At 32.6% G+C, this 21774-nt stretch overlaps 2 protein-coding genes across 2 annotated transcripts; one reads left to right on the forward strand and one right to left on the reverse strand.

Annotated features, from left to right (window-relative positions):
- Positions 1-3535: 3535 nt before the first annotated feature.
- LOC130955352 (phytochrome-associated serine/threonine-protein phosphatase) lies at positions 3536-11027 on the forward strand. Its single transcript, XM_057882192.1, has 10 exons — positions 3536-3806; positions 4311-4457; positions 4576-4643; positions 4890-4947; positions 7515-7625; positions 7749-7799; positions 8486-8629; positions 8713-8808; positions 9382-9453; positions 10825-11027. Exons 1-10 carry the CDS (start codon positions 3726-3728, stop codon positions 10906-10908), a joined length of 912 nt encoding a protein of 303 aa, XP_057738175.1. The 5' UTR covers positions 3536-3725; the 3' UTR covers positions 10909-11027.
- A 1121-nt stretch (positions 11028-12148) lies between these two features.
- Positions 12149-16358, reverse strand: LOC130956452 (probable uridine nucleosidase 2). Its single transcript, XM_057883501.1, has 9 exons — positions 16238-16358; positions 15925-16040; positions 15770-15829; positions 15502-15687; positions 15285-15389; positions 15099-15195; positions 13861-13968; positions 13647-13782; positions 12149-12537 (listed from the first exon to the last, which is right to left on the reverse strand). Exons 1-9 carry the CDS (start codon positions 16284-16286, stop codon positions 12429-12431), a joined length of 966 nt encoding a protein of 321 aa, XP_057739484.1. The 5' UTR covers positions 16287-16358; the 3' UTR covers positions 12149-12428.
- Between the last annotated feature and the right edge of the window lie 5416 nt (positions 16359-21774).

A 21774-nucleotide genomic window follows, 5' to 3' on the forward strand; every position in this document is an offset into this window, starting at 1 on the left:
CACAGTTTGTCCTTGTCTCCGGCTTATGAGGCCTCATCCTATCCACCCGATTGTAATGTTTTCTATGTCTGAGCCCTTCTTTATTGCAAAAAAATCTTCGCCTAATTAGGTTCCCACCTCCATCCTTAAACATATCCCCTTTACGAATTCCAAAACCATGAAACCTCCCCAACTTCTGATAGAAATCATATGCATCTTCTTCCGTTCGAAATACCTTTCTCAATATGTCGTCGTCTGTGAGAGAAGCAACATCGCCATAATCGACACCATCGTCACTCCGTGTGTACAACACATCTTCCAAGTTGACTGTTGCCATCTACGTATTCATTTAGATCTCGCATTATACAAACAACTTTCATGACTTAAGTTTGCACATTCTCGGTAAACAATTGTAACCAATGTTATTTTTTATTTTACTATCATATGTACAAACCACTTGTATTACAAAAAAAATTCTAAAGAATTAAAAAAATAAATAAATTCACTGTTTAAATTGAGTTAGCTAGAAGCAGATGCATGTTTATTCAAGAGATACAGGATTGTTTATGTTTCCACTGGTAATTAAATATGTGTATCCAAAGGAGAAGTTAAATTCCGGGAACTTTCATGAGCTCAAATCTAGCAGCATAAAATACAACATTGAAGAGTTTAGCAATGAACATTTCCATATATGCATCAAAAATCTACAAAATTTCAAAAAATATTACTAAACAGATGCAATAAGTAATCACACTATTACCAAACTCAAAAATAATGAAAATCAGATAAGCCCAATCATAAACACTATTACCAGATTAAATAAGAAGTCAACCAAAAATCACCTGGCAAATCCAATTAAAAACAGCTTCTCACTTTGTACCCTAAATCCCAACTAAATCACGTGAACCAAAATTATTTTGAGGGAAAACAGGACAGTTCAATGCTAACAAGTTTAATGAGAAAAAAAAAACGCAACAGCAGCAGAACAAATCAGTTATCATTTATCACAAATTTCATATTCAATACACAAATCCATAATCAACTAATCAGAGATATTCCAAAATCACAAATCACTACTTCAGACTTCAGAGATATTCTAATTCGGCCTAAAGCCTTCAACAATATACAAATTTCCACCATTAGCTAAGTTTCTACCATTAGCAACCATACATAATAAATTCTGCCTAACAGGATAAGTTCCAACCATTAGCAACCTTACACACAAATTTCCGCAGCGTAACAGAACATTCAGAACCATACATCCAAATTGCCAACTACAAGACAGAATCAAACTTCAAACCGAGACGCAAGACCAAAGAAGAGGAATTGAAGATCCAAACTTCGGAACCAACATGCAAAGCAAGACTGAAGTAGACTTGAAGAAAAATGGAACAATAGATTGAGAGGAAGACCAAACCCTCCGGGAAGATGAAGACAAGAAGCCACTAACCTAGGTCGGTGCCGAGAAGCCGGCGTAGATTAAGAGCCGAAGAGGTTCTGCCGAGTTACTGAGTTAGGCGGTGACGCTGGAGAGGCTGGTTTTGGCGGCGACGATGGAGGAAGACGCGAAGGCAATGATGACATGCGATGGGGGGCGGGGCTGACGACCTGGGATTGGTGGCGAAGACGGAGGGCTGGGCGGAAGGCTAGGCGGCTAGGGCTTCTTTGATTCTTCGTTCTCCATTACATGAATGAAGGAATGTTTGGGAGAAGGGTGGGTTTGGGTCACAAGGGGCGTCTGTTGGGAATGACTTGGATCTGTATCTTTCTTTTTTTTTTTTTACCAAATTAAAAACCGGCAACGGTTTATTCGTACCGGCAAGTTACCGACCCGGTCGAACCACCCGGTTCAACGATTTTCATCACCTTGACTCTTATGGATCTGAAATTGTTCTTTGGTTATGGATCTGAAATTGGGCTACTATCTCATTTAAAATAAAGGCCAACACAATAATCATTCACAAAAAAATAAGGCCCAACTAGCAAAGCCCTGCTCTGCCGAAAATTTGATTGCCCACCAACTATGTTATGCCAAAAAATTGTTTAACATCATCTTTCCATTACCAAGGATACTTAACAACTAATTCTCTGCGCCCCTATCTTATCTATATCTGAAAAGCTGTTTTCTTACCACCTTGTGTCAGGAACATTGATTGACCAACTCTATCCACACAACAGGTGTCGCCCAACGAATGCATGCACGTGGTATCCACACCTCTGGATATTCCTTTCAATCCATACCACAGCCTTTGCCTACTTTAAATACTATTTCCAGCTCATACCACAACAAGGGATAATTTCTCAAATATTAAGGAAGAAATTACTCACTATAATAGTATAATTTAATATTATATTTTTTTAGTAATTAACTAATTATCTATCTAAAAGTGATTTTAATTAATATTATTTAAACAATTTCATTTTATCAAAATTAATTTTAGTATAGAATTGCCAAACATAAATTATGTTGGCACAAACTTACTTTTATCCAAAATAAAATTTACAAAATCACTTTTATTCAAACTCCAACTTGACAAACTCTAATCCAAATACACATTATAAGTAGAGAAATTTAGAAGTGGTAGTCAAGTCATCACCTATCTTTATAAATACTTTATCAAACTCAGGTATTGCTCAATTTTAATTCGCTTAAGTCTACTTTAAACATTTGCTAATTTAAGTATCAAAGTTCTTTATAAGTACTTCCACCACCATTCAAATAAAGATGTCGGATAATCCACAATCCCAACGAATGAGTCAAAATCTTCACCCAAAAAAGCTTGAACCTCTTCAGGTTCAAATTACCTTAATTTTTGGTATTATTTCATAACAATAATAAATTTTAATGTTGGTTTTTTATATTTAAATATTTTTGTTATTTAATTTTTGTATTATACTTAGATAAATTGATAAGATTTTTAATTTGATTGATATCATATTTTAGTTTGTATATTTTTAAATTTTATATTCGAATATAATAATATTTTCTATGTTTATTTATAATTGTTTATATTATTTTATTATAATTTATTACTTCTATTAAACTATAATTGAATCACTAAACTAATGAACTAATAATTAGAGTGATTCAATAGCTAATTTAATTTTCAAAACCTTCAATACGTGTGGATATAGATGCATGTTGCTAAGAGTTTAATATATAACATGGAAATAAAGGAGGAAAATAGCAAATGAACGACAAAGCCCAAAGGATGAACAAAATAAATATATTATATATAAGTTTTTTGCCTAACTTTTTTATTTAGATTTTTCCTACTATTTTGAATTAAATTAATTATTATTAATAATTTCTCTTAAATGTTTGAATTATTAGTTCATTAAATATTTAGAAAGTAATTAGTAGTGGGTATTGTCATTTTAAAATTTATAATTTAATTTTTAATATGACAAAACTTTGTTTTAAATGTGTTTATATTGAGAGTAGTATCTTCTAAATTAAACGTGTTATTATCAATTTAAGAGTGATAATATTTTTTATTTCCATGTAAAATTTTATTGAAGGAAAAGAGAGAGAAAGCAAAAATTAGCATTTTTTGTTTTCGTTGGGAAAAGAAAAGGCGATCAAATCGAACACGAATTACATTAGAGGGCAGAGGGGTGTTAATTATTGTTGACTGGTGGCAACCTACTAGTAAGAGTATACCCTGCCCTGCCTTGCCTGGCCTTGCCTTCACCACTCTCCTTGTTTGTATTTTTGCATTTTGCAGTCGCAGAGGCAGAGAGACATGGATTTGGACCAGTGGATCTCCAAGGTCAAAGATGGCCAACACCTTCTGGAAGACGAACTTCAACTTCTCTGCGAATACGTAAGCATCATTTCCCCTTTCGCTCGGTTCATTTTCCCCATTTAGGGTTTCTAATAATAATTCCAATTAGATCTCCCCTCCGCTATCGTGTTAGGGTTCCTCTTCAACTCCCTCGGTTCTCTTTTCCCACTCTCCAAATCTTTGCTCAAGCATCTAGACTGAATCTGCATTTTGGGGTTATCCGTGTTAAAGCACCGATAGTTAAGTCGGGAGGGGGTAAAATATAGTTATCTTGATAAGTCTCTTTGTCGAACGAATCAAATGTGGTTGATGAATGTGCCATTGCGAGGCAAGAAGAAGCGAAGCTTTTAGCTTAATATGTATACCCAAGGGTTCAATTCTGATTATATTAATTTTCGTTGAGGGGCTTATGCTTTACGTATTTCTTGTGCTTGGGTTGTCGTTTGGTCACATTTGGTTTGTCCTATCTACATAGCTTGGGTCATTTATGCTGCAACGTATGTATGCTTTTCTTCTTTTGTTATGTTTTGACTGATATCTCAGGTCAAAGAAATCCTTATTGAAGAATCCAATGTGCAACCTGTCAACAGTCCAGTGACTGTTTGTGGTGATATTCATGGTCAGTTTCATGATCTAATGAAACTTTTCCAGACTGGTGGTCATGTGCCAGAGACAAATTACATTTTTATGGTATGTGCATTTTTCTCAAGGAACTGCTTATTGGGTGATGCACTTAATGTATTCTCTGTGTCTTTCTTGCTTTTAATTATCTTATCTTGTATGCTATATGTTCCTAAATGTGTGGCAGGGAGACTTTGTTGACCGTGGTTACAACAGTCTGGAAGTGTTCACCATCCTTTTGCTTCTAAAAGCAAGGTATGTTATCATCATGTATGCTTGCATCTGTCATCAACTTGCTGCATTGTTCACATGACTCTTAATTAAAATAAGGTAATTTTTTATTTTATCTTGATATTGTAAGCTTATTAGAATAATTTCAGGCTGTAGCAGCTTCCTAGTGATTGTTTTTGAAGCTCCAATTTAGAATTGCTCAAATCTTAGAATTGTTGTGATCTTACAATTCCTTTTCTTTTACATTTATTCCTTTGTTTAATTTCATAGATACCCGGCTAATATTACTCTTCTCCGTGGAAACCATGAAAGTAGACAACTTACACAGGTAAGCTTTGCTATTGTTCCTGAAATATATCATTCTCGATTTATAGGATTCTATTTGAAGTAAACAGCTTATTCAAAAAGGTTATGTTGAAGATTTATACTCACTGTGAATGTTGCATGTGCCGATTCAAAGCTTAAAAAGCATCTTTGGCACGACTTTATCTGCATGACTTCATAGCCTGTAACCAGAAATATGGCATGAATAATTGTATACTTAGATTTTATGTGAGTAGTCTGTAGTCTGTACAAAAGATGAAAGCTGTAAAACATTTCTTTGCTGAGTCATTTTAGCACGTGGTTTCTAAACTTCAGATTCCGTTTATGATTTGATATATGCATTACGTCATTGCATGTCACCTTAGTCTGCCAGTTTTGGTATTGTTGAGACAGGATTAGTTTCTTATGCCAATTAACACCAAGATTTAAGGAAGAACTTGGATTAAAACCTTTGCAGTTTAGATCTGCCCTCACTGAACTTGATTAGCATGAACTAGGTAATCTCAAAAAGTCTACTAGCTAGGAGTTTTCTTCAACAGTAAATTGATCTTATAGTAAAATGTGGTTTTGAATGTAGTAGGGAATGGGGATCTTTTTTCAGTATATGTATGTATTCCTTTGAGTAAAAGGAAGATAATTATGGCTGGGAAAAGAACGATACAAGAAGGGGGAATAAGACATCCTGCTAATAAAATAAAATAAGTCAAGGTAGTCAAAGGCGAAAGGCGCAAGTGTCTCAAAATGACTTGAGGTGAAAAGCACCAAAAGGCACACACCTCATTAAACAAAGCCGTTAGAAAGCAATGGAGCATGGATGTGTTGCCCTTCTTAGACTGCACTTGTGTTCAACCTCAAATTGGGGTGGTGCCACTATGATCACCCTACAACTACATCATGCTTGCTAGATCACCTAGGGGAGGGCCAAACATTGTGCACCGTGTTGCCATTGCAACCAGTGAAGTCTTAACTAACTCGAGTTTCATTACCTCCCTATATAAGGCTGTCAGGTCATTACCAATGCGCCACGAGTAGACTACCATTTTCATGAAGAGACATACTAGCAACACGCTTCATTGAACCTAGTGTGCCTCAACATGTTAGAGGCACAGAACTGTTTCTTGACTTGCCTCTAGTGCCAAAGCACACCTTTGACTACATTGAAATAAGTAACAAAGACCAGTGAAGCATAGATTTCCAATCTCTCAAGCCAAACTTCTAATTGTATCCTGTGAAACTTGTTTTTTCTCAAAATCTGACATTGAAAGTGCATAAATTGCACTCCAACTATATATACTGCATGTTGGGGTTATAGGCTATATGTTATCCTAAACTGAACTGCATGTGATCTCATGGTTTCTATTTATATTTATTTATTTTTTATTATGATAAATTATATCTGAGAAGGTAGTGGGCCTAAGGCTCCATTTGGATATTGTCCTGAGACATAAATACTGAGACGGAGATGGTGACATTAGGGATAGAGACATACAAAATTGTCTTTATATCTTGTTTGGTAAAAATAAAGACCAAAAAATTTAAAAGTCATTTTTGTTCCCATCTCCTTACCATCCATACCAAACTACCATCTACCTTCTTCCAACACCATTCTTGACTTATAAAAGTTTCCGTCTCTCTATGACTCTATCCATTGTTGTGTCCCCCATTTTGGGGTGGACAAAAATCGGTAAATATGTCTCTGGGATAGAATCTTTTTTCTGTCTCTGTCCTTGTCTTTCTTTCCAAACATCTTTCTGTCCTTTTTTTCCGTCTCGTGATGGAAAACAAACTGAGCCTGATAAAGTATTTGTCTGAATTTCATTGTCTGTAAAACGTAAAATAGTTCATTTGAACCTTTAGCTTCATTTACTAGGAAATTGCTCAGTTCTATTCTACTTTCATGAAGTGTAAAATCGATCTATTCTTAAACCTTTCACCTGTATTATAGTCATTAACTAAGTTTGAGTTTAGTAAGCGATGACCCTTCATGGTTTATGTAGCATGTGGTATATATAATTGTTCAGTGCCTTTTTGAAGATTCGTGTTATGCAACACCTCAAAATAGACGACTATTTCATCCCATTTTTCTTCTGGCTGGCAAATAATTGCTCAATCACAGGGATGTACAGATTGGGCAGTAATAATGTTTAAAAATGTGGGTTGCTGATGTTAGGGATGAGAAGTGTACAGAAGAGAAACATTGGATATGTTGTTGCAGTCGTGATGACTGATGAATACAAAACTGTGATGCATTCTATAGTTTGATGTACCTCAGGATCCATAGATGCATTACATTGGTAATTATGATAAAATTAAAAGATTTTGTTATGTTGGAATTAGGAGTTGATTGATGATTTTATGATTCCGCAGTGTAGAGACTGAGTTAAAACTTAAAATTTATATTTTTGCCATTTGTTCTTTTTATAGTAAGAGATGTCAAAATTTTTTGAATTTCTTTTGGTTGATCCCATAGGTAATGCTAAGATTAAGATTTGAAAGGAAAAATTTACAATTTATCATACCAATTATTATTTCTTTTCATTTTATTTTGTTTTGATTTACTGTCTTTTCCAGGTCTATGGATTTTATGATGAATGCCAGAGAAAGTATGGAAATGCTAATGCTTGGCGATATTGTACAGACGTTTTTGACTATCTAACACTTTCTGCAATTATAGATGGAACCGTAAATCTCTCTTCTTCCATCCCTCTGCTTCTATTTGTGTATAGTGGTATACAAGCCTTTAATATTTTGATATTCCAATCTGTTTGAAAAAAACCCCTCTTATGCATGCTTCGGTTGACACAGGTGCTTTGTGTTCATGGAGGACTTTCTCCAGACATTCGAACAATTGATCAGGTTGTGTATCTCCCTTCTCAACTATTGATCATACAAAAATATGGTCTAAGTTTAAGACTACGCTTAGGTTTGGATGATCCTTTTTTGTTTTTTGAAAAAGCTTCTGGTATAAACTGCAGATAGAACTTTTTCTTCTAAATCTTTTGTTGTTTAATAGGTCTGGAAAATCCAAAAGATGTGTATGTCAACTTGAATAAGCACTTCGCTAGATGTAAAAATACATCTTGTCAAGTAAATATTTTAAAAATTTTCACGCTACAATTTTCTATGCCCATCCTTGTCTTTTTTGTTGTTGATACATCATATGTACAAGCGTGTTATGTATATGTGTGTGTGTGTGTGTCTTTGTTTACACAAAAATTTGCACAAAATATCACTATTTGCTTGTCCTTAGATTCCTATCTTTTCAGTAGCAGATTAATATGTGATCAGTGTTTGTTTGACTTCAGAAAGCTTTCGGTTGTTTCGTTTTGATGTATTTGTCTGTTTTAATTTCTAACACTACCCAAATTTAGTCTTGTGTCCACAGAAATATCTAATCTGTAAGTTGTCACTGGGATTTGGTTTATTCACTCTTATCTGTAAATGGTGCAGAGTTGTGATGTTTGTGTAAATTTTTTTCAAGAGAATAAGTGAATAACAAAGTTTATTGGTTTGAAGATAATGATGCACATTTTCTATGGCAGATAAGAGTCATTGAGAGGAACTGTGAAATTCCTCATGAGGGACCATTTTGTGATCTAATGTGGAGTGATCCTGAAGACATTGAAACATGGGCGGTTAGTCCTCGTGGAGCAGGTTGGCTATTTGGTTCCAGAGTCACTTCTGAGGTAATATAATTTTATTATTAAATGCTCTTTACTTGTAGAGCTGAACATAAGTGCTAATTGACATAAGCATTGTGTTTATGCAGTTCAATCACATAAACAATCTTGATCTAGTTTGCCGAGCACACCAACTTGTTCAAGAAGGACTTAAGTATATGTTCCAAGATAAAGGTCTTGTAACTGTAAGTGTAGATTGTATTTTTGTATTTTTATTTATGAAAACTTTGAATGTTATTTCAATTTTAATTACTGTACATTTTAAGGTGGTTTAGGACCAATTGACTGGTAAAAGTTTTATTTTGAGAAAAGGACTCACGTTGATGGTTAAAGTGATAAGGAAGCCTGAGCTCAGTGGTTGAGGTCTTGAGGGGATTCTGAAATAGTGAAATGTCAAGGGTTGACACTTTTGGAAAAGTAATTCTGGGAAAGGCATCCTCAAATCTCAATAAATTGGATGTGTATTAGTCTCACATGAAAAGGCTATGCCTAAACATTGCACGATCCAAAAGAAATGTGGAAGACTTGAGAAAACGTGATGGGAAATATTAAAATGTTTTTTTCCCCTATAAATGCTTACTTACACTAGATTTTTGATAGAGGTTGATGGTTGATGGTGAAATTTGTCAATTAATCCATTTAGCCAATGCAGTTATTGTGGTATTAACCTTGACTGTTATTGTAGTCTTTCAAAAATTAGAAACTGAGTCTCTTGAAAATTATGTGGTCAATGGAGTAATTCTTTTTATTTTTTGCAGGTATGGTCTGCACCTAATTATTGCTATCGTTGTGGAAATGTAGCTTCCATTCTTAGTTTCAATGAAAATATGGTGAGCTATCTCCAGTTGTTTTTTTTTTTTTTTTGGTGTGTGTGCAATCTGCTTCACTGCATCATTTGGTCTCATGAATGTGTGTGGTGCTTTTGTTTTATCAATATGCATTTCTGTCAAGTTTTTATGAGTTATGATTTCTTTGATGCATCAAATTACATTCATTCTCCTACATCTTTTATATCAAAGAAATTGAGAGACAACAGATACGTATTGTTGGAACTGGAAGACATTTACCTCCAAAATTTATATGTGAATGGTAAATTAATTTTTTGAGTCATACCCCTTATTAATATACGTGAATCAACTTAAATAATAAGTGTCAATATAAAACATTGAAGATGGTAGTTGTTGGTAAAATATGTTGTCTCTACTCAGAAGTTTCAAAACAGTTCATAACGTTTTATGTTTCAATTTTGTACCTAGCGATTTAAAAAAAGTTTCAACCTTACCCTTATTTTCCATGTGTTAAATTATCGAAAATTGAATATTTTTGTTCCAATTTCCCCCCTTACTCTTCATCTTTTTTCTTCATCTTCTTACCTCCTTCAACAATAGTGTTGCCACCATAATTGGCCCCGCTGCCACCACAACTAAACCGTCATCATCTCTCCGCAGCCAATTCTACCCCTTTTCATCCTTATTGTCTCCTTCAACCTGCACCACCAGTGCCACAACCAAAACCAGCACCACCATCACCGTCACTGCCACTACCATTGTCAATATCTCCCTTCACAAAAACCACCGTCACCATCATCAACAAGCACAACAATTAAGCACGCATCATTTTTCGCTTCTGGGATTTTTTTTGGAGGTTATGATGATGATAATGAAGATCAGGGAGGAGGAGGTGTTAGTTATGGAAGATGATGATGGTGGTGGTGATGACAATGATGGTGGATGTGGTGGCTGTGAGGAGGGGTGGTGGCAGCAGAGGTGTAGGTTGTGATGATGATGACGAGGATGAAGGAAGACGTGGTGTTGATGGTTATGGAAGATGGTGGATGAGAGGATCGGTGATGATGGGATGAAGAGGGGTAACATTGAAAAGAAAAAAGCATTTTGACCCGCAGTTGATTGTAAAAAAGAATTTAATGCAAGGGTAAGATTGAAACTCTCTGAAAATGTTAGTTATAAAATTGAAACAAATAATACTTTAGGACTAGTATTGAAACTTCTTAAATAATGAAAATAGTTCTCTTGTGGCATGCGTGAAATTTTTCAGTGTTTTAACATTTGATATATTCAGACAGCAAAGAAACAGATGAATGTGATCCAATGTATGTGCTTTGATGAAATAAGTGATCTTGTAACTTGTTTTTCATGGTTGCGGTCATTCTTAGTTGCGAGCATATGGTTTATTTTTAACAGGAGAGAGAAGTTAAATTTTTCACTGAAACAGAGGAGAACAACCAGATGAGAGGTCCCAGGACAGGCGTTCCATATTTCTTGTAACTTGTCAACTTCTTGCTGGAATTTATTGTAAAATTATATAGTAAATCGTTTACTCTTATGATTGGACATTGATAGTCATGTATCATGGAGATTGAAATGCATTTCTTTTTTATTGCAAAGGTGGATCATATTTTTGGCATAAAACTTCCCGATTCCTATGCGGTATATGTTTTCAATTTTCTATATGGAACACTCAACCTGTGTAGCAATGGATAGGGTAGAGTTAGGGTTAAATTTTACTGTAACTTTATTTGTGGGTTTAAACTCTGCAATCCAAATTCTTCTTGCAGTTTAAGTCTTTCAATCTAATTCTATTCGACTAGATTCGCAAAAAAAAAAAAAGACAAAAATATAATATTTAGTCTTTTTATATTTTATAATATTAAATATCATTGATGTATGATAAATAAAATTAATAGTTTGATGACATTAAGTATTTGTACAAGAGGTAAAAATTTGGGTTCAAATTATCACGTCTACATCATATGCTGTATATATATTTTTATGAACATTTACTTTGTATATGAAGGTGCGGACAGGGTTGTTTCTGTTTTGGCACTCGTATTTGACTTTCTTTGCAGGTTAGGTTGCCAATTCGCTCTGACTGGGTTGGAGCGTGTTGGATATCTGCAAATGAGAGTTGTGTTGCAATCCCTACTCTCACTAGATAGTTCCAAGACATTTGGTCCCCATCTCATGTATTCAAGGATAGTTCTTTGAAATTTTACAATTTTTTCATTTCAAAGTGTGTGACCGTTTGATCAATATCCCACACGCATTAATATTGTTTATGCACGTTTGTGAAAATTTTCCCATACCAATACGATTTAGAATTGTAAAATTTTCTTGTCGTTGGACAAAGGGTATTTTTCTTTGATTCAATTCAATGTTTTCTCCTGAATCCTGAATTCCTGATTATATTTATTTTAGTAAGAATATGTTTGACTTAAAAAATATTCCATCTTGTTTTACTTGTCTCTTCCAAGATGACATGGCTTATTTGGTGTTGGCTAATAATATTTCTTTTATGACTTCATTTATTTTTCAAAAGATTCTAAGTTTATCTAATATTTATTAATGCTTGATAATGTTTTGTTCTAAACAATTATAATTAAACTTATTTCCAAAATGTATGTAATATACAATTTTTTGTATCAATCCTGCACATTTTCGCGGGTTTTAGAAATAAATTTTATAACATTGTTCAAGTAATTTCTTATGCAGGCCACACGCTGGTACATAATTATAATAACTGGTGGATTAATAAAGGAGTGAAATGTACAAAAAGTGAGTAAGATGCTGCATTGCTCGGAGAGCAAGAATGAACAACTCAATAGAGCTACTTCCTCTCGAGTACCATCCTGAATTTGAGATTAACATAGTGGTGCCCACGCACCTAAAAGCACAAAATATAACTTGAGGATTAAATGAAGCAGCATAGACATATTTTGCTTTAAGCTTATTGTATCCTCCTCCAAATAGATAGAAATAAATATATAGTTTTATGTGAAAGGTTTTCTTCAAGACTCCACAAGACGATCCATGATCATTTTTACAACTCTAGGAGCATCAACAGTCACAGCTACCTTTACTGTGGGCTTATTGGACCATTCAGTGATTTCACCAAACCTGAATTATTTGAGACATACAAGTGAATAGGCATATATTTTTAAATGAATCATATGCTACTACGGAGGTTGTGTAACCTTCAAATTCATCAATCATTCTGAAAAGTATATATATATATATATATATATATATATATATATATATATATATAGGGGGAAGTTCTCTCCATGTGACCTGGTCACAGGTTCATATATATATGTAAGCATTAAATCATATCCAGATTCAACATGTATAGCATTTAGTTCGGTCACTACAAGTAACTACATAATCCCATAATACATGGCTAACCAATAATAAACTGTTATTTAGAATATCCAATAATTATGTGCATTTATTTCATCCAAGCCTATATAAATCACACTTCAGTTCCCTCCTTTGTTCTTTCCTAGCATAAACAATTCGATGGAGTCCTCAATAAATCTATGTTCTACACCATTTAAATAAGAGACAACAGAGTATCAATTTAAGACGCATCCATGTCCCAGGTTCCCCTTACCTTTCTTTATCTTTAATAGCATTTCATTTCTTAGTAAGAGCATAAATAAAACTACATTAAATACAATAAATCAGAGAAATGAAAAAGTCAAAATAATGTCATAGTCCGTACTCCATATAATATCCTCACTGCCTGAATATAACAGGCTGTCTAGTTGAAAATGTGTACTATAATATCTGTGCCCAAGATTCAGAAAAGAGATACTATAGTTGCAGTTTTCAAGATTTCATCCTCTAACATGCAAGATGATTATTAGGTCTCCGTAACATCAGCTAGTAACGAGAAGAGTATGGCATTCTTATGTCTAATACAGTCCAAACTCTTACCAAATCTTACTCTTTGCATTTCTGGAAAAAGTTTACTCTATATCAAGGAAATTCATATATACTAGATTAAACTGCAAAAATAAAAAAAAAAAACCCACGTGCACAAGCACCATTCCTAAAGGATGTAATGTAGACATTCTAACCTAATAAATGCATCAATGACTAATTATACGACTTAACCTCTTGACCTTAAGGTCATACAAAGATAACTCAACCATTGCTCCAAGACTTCTCTTTTATCAAACTGCAAATAAATGAAGATAAATTTCAAGCCAGCATAACAGTACCTTTTCTGTTTGTTGTACAGTATTGTAAGACCCCGTGTAATGCCACTGGTTTGAACTCTAACACTACCCTCCATGCAGGTTACAAGAGTAGGATCAACAGCTGCAAGAAATGCTGTGGGGTCATGAAGGTAAACCCCTGCACAGAAAATAATTGCAGTTAGTATTTCAGATTATTAGGTCTCTCCCAATTCTTGAATGCACTTTGAAGACAGACCGTCGGTGTTGTAGGCCTCACGATGATACGAGAAATACAGATCGAGGATTTTGGTCAAGTACTGAGCGAATTTTCCATTTGAACTTGCCAACTTTTCTCGATCAGAACCTAGTCATCAAGTTTAGAGCATGAGATTAGGCCAGAACGGATGAGAAAGAAGATAAATGATGTGTGCCATAATTAATAGCAGCTAAAAGCCATGCAGTTTTATGAAATTAAAATAGTGTTATTTAAGTTTTAGCAGTTTTGTGAACTCTGACTCCTCCAATCTAAGTACTAGTATCTTTCCCTGCCAATGCAATACATCTCTAACCTTGTATGCATTGATGAAAAATGGGAGTGGGAATGGGGCAACAGAAGGCTCAAGTGGAATTTCACAAAAGAATGGGAGGGTGAAAGAGAAGTATCACCCTTTACTTTTGTACTTTATGTACGCTTGTATCTTATATTTTACCCCATTGTTGTTCCGTGAGCATACTGATACAGAACCATGTAACCATTCAAATTCCAAGTTTCTTCAAATCCTCTCCCAACTCTGGGTTCAGTTCTAATCAAATACAACACAAAATATCTGTCTAACCTTAATACTTATAAAATTAAGCATACTACAGAACAAGATATGAGAAATAAATGTCAAAGACAGATTCATTGTAACATACCAATGCGATGCTTCATTGAAATAATTGAAATATTTAGTAACAAAGCAGTAACTTTTCATTGATCAAAGAAAGTCTTGAATATTAGTCCAGTTGGGTAGACCTCTGAGTTCAGTTGAACTGAAACCTCTGTTATAGAAAACTCACCAACTAAAATCTAAAGAATTCAACTAGGAAATCAACTATTTTTCAGCCAATATTAGACAATTTTTCTAAAATTACCCTTTTATTACCAATTCTAAATTCTAAATCCTAAACTCTATACTTTCCAAAAAGTGAAAGTTAAGAAAGTAATTTTATAACAAAAAACTTGCCTAATTTTAACTAATTAAAAGTTGATTCTCTGTACTTACTTTTATCTAAAATATAAATGTTAAAATAGGTTTAGCACCTCCTCATGCTAGATATGATTTGAGAAAGTATAAGAAAATAAAGTTGTATCCTACTAACAACCATAGCTTCTGGTCTAGTGGTAAACACTTGACCCAACAAGAAAATTTTCCATAAAGATAGGACCAATGAATTAATGGTTAAAAATTTTAAGAAAAAATTGAGTGAAGAAAACTTTGACAGAGCGTGTACCAGTCAATACAACTTGGTGGGTAACATTTATCCCCACTGTTAGTATATCCGCTCCACTTGTGAACACAACATCTGCAGCATCTGGATCACCAAATATCTGGAATCAAACCCAACTAAAAGAGTGAGACAAGGAGAGAAATGACCCGTACACAGATGTAGTTATTTATTTATTTCATCACAACACACATTGGCTTCCGCGGCTGGATTCACATTGCCATTTACTGCAAAAGCACCACCGAGTATAACAATCTGCCCAATGTTCTTGGCAAAATCTGGATCAAGCTGTATGGCCTACAAAAGAAGAATCTAGTCAAGAAATGAGGTATTGTACGGCATGATATGGTCTCTGAAGAGCAACATGGAAATGCCAGCCAAATCGAAAATTGTCCATTTATAATCAAACCAAAGCAATGTTTGTAAGTGGGCCCAGGGCCACCACAGTGACTTCGCCAGGGTCAAGTTTTGCTTGTTGAACCAAAAAAGCAGCAGCTGAATCTTCGATGGGCTTCCCTTCTGGCGGAGGAAAATTTTGGTTGCCAAGTCCATCAGCACCGTGGACAAAATCTGCAACGCGAAGTTTTGTTCCTTTCTGTAAGAAAAAAACACAAGAGTCATAACAATTGATATCAACATTAAAGCCATGCTGAGTAGTGATGAGTGAGAGTTGTTACAGTTAATGTGACATGAGATCCTTCAGCAACCGGTATATCAGTTCTCCCTGCAACCTCCAACTGCACATGCAATGGAACGCAAAGCACAAGTCCTTCACAATAACATACATAGAAAATGGAACTGGTGCTGACAAGAAATATCCCAGTAAATTTACCAGATGCAAGGCGTTTCTGGTTGCCAGGGTGGTGTAAACGTTTCCATAAATGGTTGTAAGTCCAATTACTTGCACCTCCGGTGATCGTAGGGCAAGAAATATTGCCATAGCATCATCTACAAGAAAAACCAATCTAAATTTCTCAGCCAAACAAAGGAATTAGAAATCCTCTATTCGGACACAAATTGATGGTTTTATTGGCGATCCATATTCAAAATGATCTGTTTGTTTTTTATTGTTTGATTTGCGGGCACTAGGGATCAGCAAAGAAGCATTTCGAATTATGATGGAAAGCTTGAAATCTTATTCTTACCGATGCCAGGATCAGTATCAATTATGATCTTCTTTGGTTCGGCCGCCATCTAATGTTATGAGTTATGAGTTATGACTGATCAATCCTCCGTTCTTTCCAACCAAACCAGATAAGTTCAGTTAAGTTCCGGCCTGTGAATTTTGACTATTTTACTATTTAAATACTTTTCTTCTCTTAGCTTTTTTTTTAAACTAGACAATTTTTTTTTTTGGTGACTTAAAACTAGACAATTTAATAGATAATTCATTGTTAATTGTTTTTTAAAAAAAATTGCATTTTTAAAAATTTATATATTACTTTCTTAAAATATTTTTTTATTAGAAGTACTTTTTGTGAAATTGTGGAATCAGTTTCATTCGTTTTGTGATATACAATAATAATTATCTGTGAGAACAGAAACTATCACATTTAAAAATAAAAATTATCTACTATATTTATCCAAGACAAGTATGCTTTGTACAAATTAATTAATAAACATGTCTTAAATTAAAAAAGAAACGTGTATTGGAATCAGAATAAATGTGAATATATTCTACTAAATTCCAAATATAAAATAAAATTGCATTTAAACAATGTTTATTTTGTTTAGAATTACTTAGATGTTACATGCATGTTGGTACAAATTATGAACCATTTTTAATGTATTTCAAATGGATATTTATTTGTGTCTAAATAAAACATGTTTTTTTCTCTATACAGGTTAAATCCTGTTTAATGTCTTCCTAAAAAATTATTGGTCAATGTTTTGTTTTCTATTTCTATCAAATTTACTGTTCTTTCAAAACCATATTGTGATCCCCTATTTAATCTTTTGATAGAGATGAGTATTTATTATGTGAAACATTTATTTTTGTCAAGATAGATTTATTACTTGTTACCATCCGTTTGAAACGATTATATCATTTGATAGAGAAGAAAAGCTAGGAACGAGAGAAGAAGAGTCTTCAATCTCTTTGAAGAAGACAAATAAAATTGAAATGGTTCAAAATTTGCACATAAGTGAAAGGAAGGAAGAATAGTCAAGATGAAAATTGAAAAAGGAGAGAAACAAAAGAAAGAACCAAGGAGGAAAAAAAAAAGAAAAAAGAAAAAAGAAAGAAAGAAAAGAAGAGAAAATGTAGGTGGCACTAGGGGTGCACATGGGTCGGGTGAGATCGGGTTTGATGGGACTCAGATCCGATCCGGAATATACACCGGGTCTATTTATTAGACCCGAACCCGACTCTAGACCCGATGAAACCAATACACTTTCGGGCCACGATTATACCGGGTGAAAATCGGGCCGTTAACATTACATTATGTTGATACCTTCTTGTAAGCTAGCATGTAAAAATATCCAAATTTTCAAGACTCAAACCATTATTTAACATGGTAAAATTCACTTAAAAAAATATAATAAGAACCAACCATTCTTTAAAATTAAAGCATAACCACAATCAATACTAAAGCAAAACCACAATCAATACTAATATTGTCTAATAATACCAAATATTTAAATCAATACAAATAACACAATATTATGCATTAGTCTAAAGTCTTATGAATTCTAAACATAAAACATTAACTTATAATCTTATAATGACTAATAACACAAAATATTAAGGTTTACAATACTTAAATTTCACATAAGAATAGTCATGATTCGTCACTAATAACACAAAATGTTAATTGTGTATGATGACCGGGCCACCGGGTCGACTTCGGGTGACCCGAGCTATGGCCCGGATCCGATCCGAAATAATGACCGGGTCTATTTTTGAGACTCTTATTCGACCCTAAACCCGATGAAATCACACCAAATTAGTCTTTAAAGTGTTCGAGACCGGGCCGGACCTTCGAGCCGGGCCGAATCTGTGCACCCCTAGGTGGCACAAAATAGACATGTTCTTTGATTTATTTGTATTTGTATAATTCAATATACATGCTAGGCATAAAGTAAGCATGAATTTCAATTAAAAAATAAACATATATTTTTCTTCACATTTGTACAAATTAATAAATATAATATAAATAGACAAGTACAACTGGACTTTTGAAAAAGAAAAACACGTTTATATATATAAATGAATTGTGAAGAAAAAAATGAATTGTGAAGGAAAAAAATGAATTGTGTTGGAAAAAAACAAGTATAAATTTTTTTCTTTTTTGTATTTGTGCAAATTAATAAGTATGAAAAGGAATTTTAGAATTATTGTTGAGAAGGAAAGAAAAAAATGAATTGAAAAGATAAAGAAAAAGAGAAGAGAGAAAAGAGGGTAGTGGCGGAGTTTGAAATAAAATTTTAAGGGATTAGATAGAAGATAATTGTCAATCGAGAATCATTTAAATAAAAATGCCTAAAACGTCTTTTTTTAAAGATGTTTTTCAGTAATTAAAATTTAATATATTTAATCGATTAAATCATGTTATTTTTGTCAAAATTAGGCTAGACAAATTGATTTAACCGAAAAAATGGTGAATCAAATCTTGAACTGGTCTAAATTAATGTTATTTTTTTTATAAAAAATGATTACAATACCTATATATTATAGAGAATGATTAAAATACTCTTACTATATATATATATATATATATATATATATATATATATATATTATATATTAATTTTAAAAATTTTAAATTCTAAATCTACGATAGAAAAATAAAGGACTAAAATTTAGGATTCTCAAAATTAATATATATAATAGAAGTATTTTAGTCATTTTCTATAATAGGGTATTGTAGTCATTTTCTATAAAAAATAATATTAATTTAGACCAGTTCAAAATTTGATTCACCATTTTTTGGTCAAATCAATTTGTCTAACTTAATTTTGACAAAAATTAACACGATTTAATCGATTATATATGTTAAATTTTAATTATTAAAAACATCTTTATAAAAAGACGTTTTTAGCGTCTTTATTTGAGTGGCTCCCTTGTGAAAATACTTTTGGTATAGATCCATTTAAGATAAGCTCGTCTAACCTCATTTCTCTAATTTGGGTGATATTGCCAAATTTAAAACCGTTTTCTAAGGTCTCGTTATAAAGAATTAAGGTCAAACTCATTAGATGCAATTCTTTAAATTTTTGAAGGTTGTATCTCACTTTCTTCGTGATTCATTACAGGTGTTGATATTGTAAAAGTTATATATTCTCCTTCTTGAATATTAGCCTTCCTCTTAAAAAATGTATCAATTCTTTGATTTTTCATGATTATTTTATATAAAAATTTGAATATATATATCATGTAAAATATGTAAAAAAGAAGTTAGAAAGACAAATATTAAAATTTATAATATTTACTGAATTTTTTTATCAATTTATACAAATATAATAATATCAATACTTATTGAATATTCTAATATTTTTTATCATATAAAAAATTAAATTAAATAATTAGTAAAATATAAAATAATATTAAATTACATAATACCTAATTTTTTATATTTGAACTCAAAGATAAAAGGAGTGTTGCTTATTAAATAGAGAATTGCGAAATGCGAATATACTCAATTCAGTCCAAATCCAACATGTTTTGAATGTTTAAAATTAAAAACTGTTGTGCAATAAAAATAAGAGATAAAAATTAAATTTTAGTATTTTAAGTTATAATAAAATAGTTCAGTCCGCATGGGGAGGGAGGGGGAGAATATATTTGCTGAATGTGTATATGTAGGGATTGAATTTGATAGTTTTAAGTAAGTTTGAGATTTTCTAATGGTCTTAATTAAAAATTATTAAATTATAATTTTGATATATTTTTAAGATAACGTTTTTAAAATTTATATTTGGAAATAAACCATTTTTATTTAAATAGAAACACAAATTCTGATACTAAATACAATTTGTCAGAAGAAGAAGAGGAAGGACTAGAAGCACTTGAAGAAGAAGAAGAAGAAAATGATGTTAATGTTGTGGAAAATAAAAACACAGAAATATTGGAAGTGGGTTTGGTCTACTACAAGAGAAAAGAGAAGAAAGATATACTTTCACATTTATATTTGCATTCTAAGATAATAATAACTTGAATATTATGGTTTATAAATGAAATACCTTTTGTAGAAAGATATTTTCTTCAATACATAGCTGTTAATGAGTTAATGATAGGATTATCCTATAATATAATGAAAGCCTCGAGTTTCTGATCAAACATTCAGGCAATAACAAAATTTCATACTCTCTTAAACTTATAAGAATGATCAAGTAAACTTGTAAAATATTTGAGAATACTTAAACTTATAATGTTGCTTCTCCTGGTTTATATCTTCAAAATCTTTTATATTAAGGTATATAGTGTGCAAGAAGATTCATGACATCTCTCACATCTTTTACAAGTGTTTCTTAACCATGAGGAATTTATATGTTCCAAAAGATGTCTCTTTATTAAAAAAAAATCACGATTTCGTATAATATTGTACATAATATCGTTATATATAAAATATATTTCAAATTTCACCCAAATAAATAAAGAATTTTGTTAACAGTTACCTAGGTTTGGTCACTGATCCAAGATTATAAAACAAATTAAAGTACTGATGAATAGCCCATAAAGATCATAGAATTGATAGCGTTTGAGATTAGAAGTACTAAATAAAACAGAGTTGACTTTCTTGATATGCATACCAATGCCACTACTTAGAAGGAGAATCAGGATTTTGCGTGTTAGAGGATTGAGATAGATAAACCTAAACCATAGAAGGATTCAGGTCTTTGAAAGCGCTTGATGATGTCCTCTTGTGCCATGAGTAGTGCTTCCAAATCGGGAATCGAGTATGGGGGATCTTTCGCTATGACAAAGGTAATGAATGATTGATAATCTACATTTAACTATCCAGGCAGGATTATATTAGTTTATTTAGAATCTGATATGAGTGCTCCTACAATAGTTAAAAAATCCACGAGCCTTTTGATTTGAAAAAGATAATCGGATGTTGGGTCAATCTTTTATACCGATTTCAATTGAAGTTGAAGTTGAAGTTGACAAACATGTGTCTTCAAAGAGCTAAGACTTTACATTGTAATCATCAATGTGCCATTCTCTATACGTCGTAGACTCAGTTTGGAATGCTTCATCACCAGGGGTAGTGAATCTTGACTGGATCTAGATTAAAATCTATTTTCTTTTTTTGTAGCTGTCCTTTATTCTAAATGTTTTTTTTTGGTTTATATTTCTATTTGTCTCTGTACTTTCATCTTGGGATCCAAATCAAGTGAAGCCAAAATCGTGTGTTGAAAATATTAAATTTTGATGAAGATGGAAATATACACAGAAAAACGTACAAAAGTGCAATGTATCATTAGGTTTCCAAAAAATATGATTTTTTAATGAATTTTTTATTTTCATATTAAATAATGTCTTACTAATTTTAGCTGTTGGGTTTTCGCTGCAAGTGTTATCATAAGTTTGTGGTGAGGTCTTGCTTTTTTTCCCCTTAGATTTAATTAAACGAGTACATGTTAAATTTATTAACCGAGCAAATTTTTATAGAAAATATACAGAAATAAATTTTTCATTGTATTTGTTAGGTCTAAAAGAAAAGAAAATTAAAAATTT

This window comes from Arachis stenosperma, chromosome 10 (assembly GCF_014773155.1).
Source record: "Arachis stenosperma cultivar V10309 chromosome 10, arast.V10309.gnm1.PFL2, whole genome shotgun sequence".
Lineage (NCBI taxonomy): Eukaryota > Viridiplantae > Streptophyta > Magnoliopsida > Fabales > Fabaceae > Arachis > Arachis stenosperma.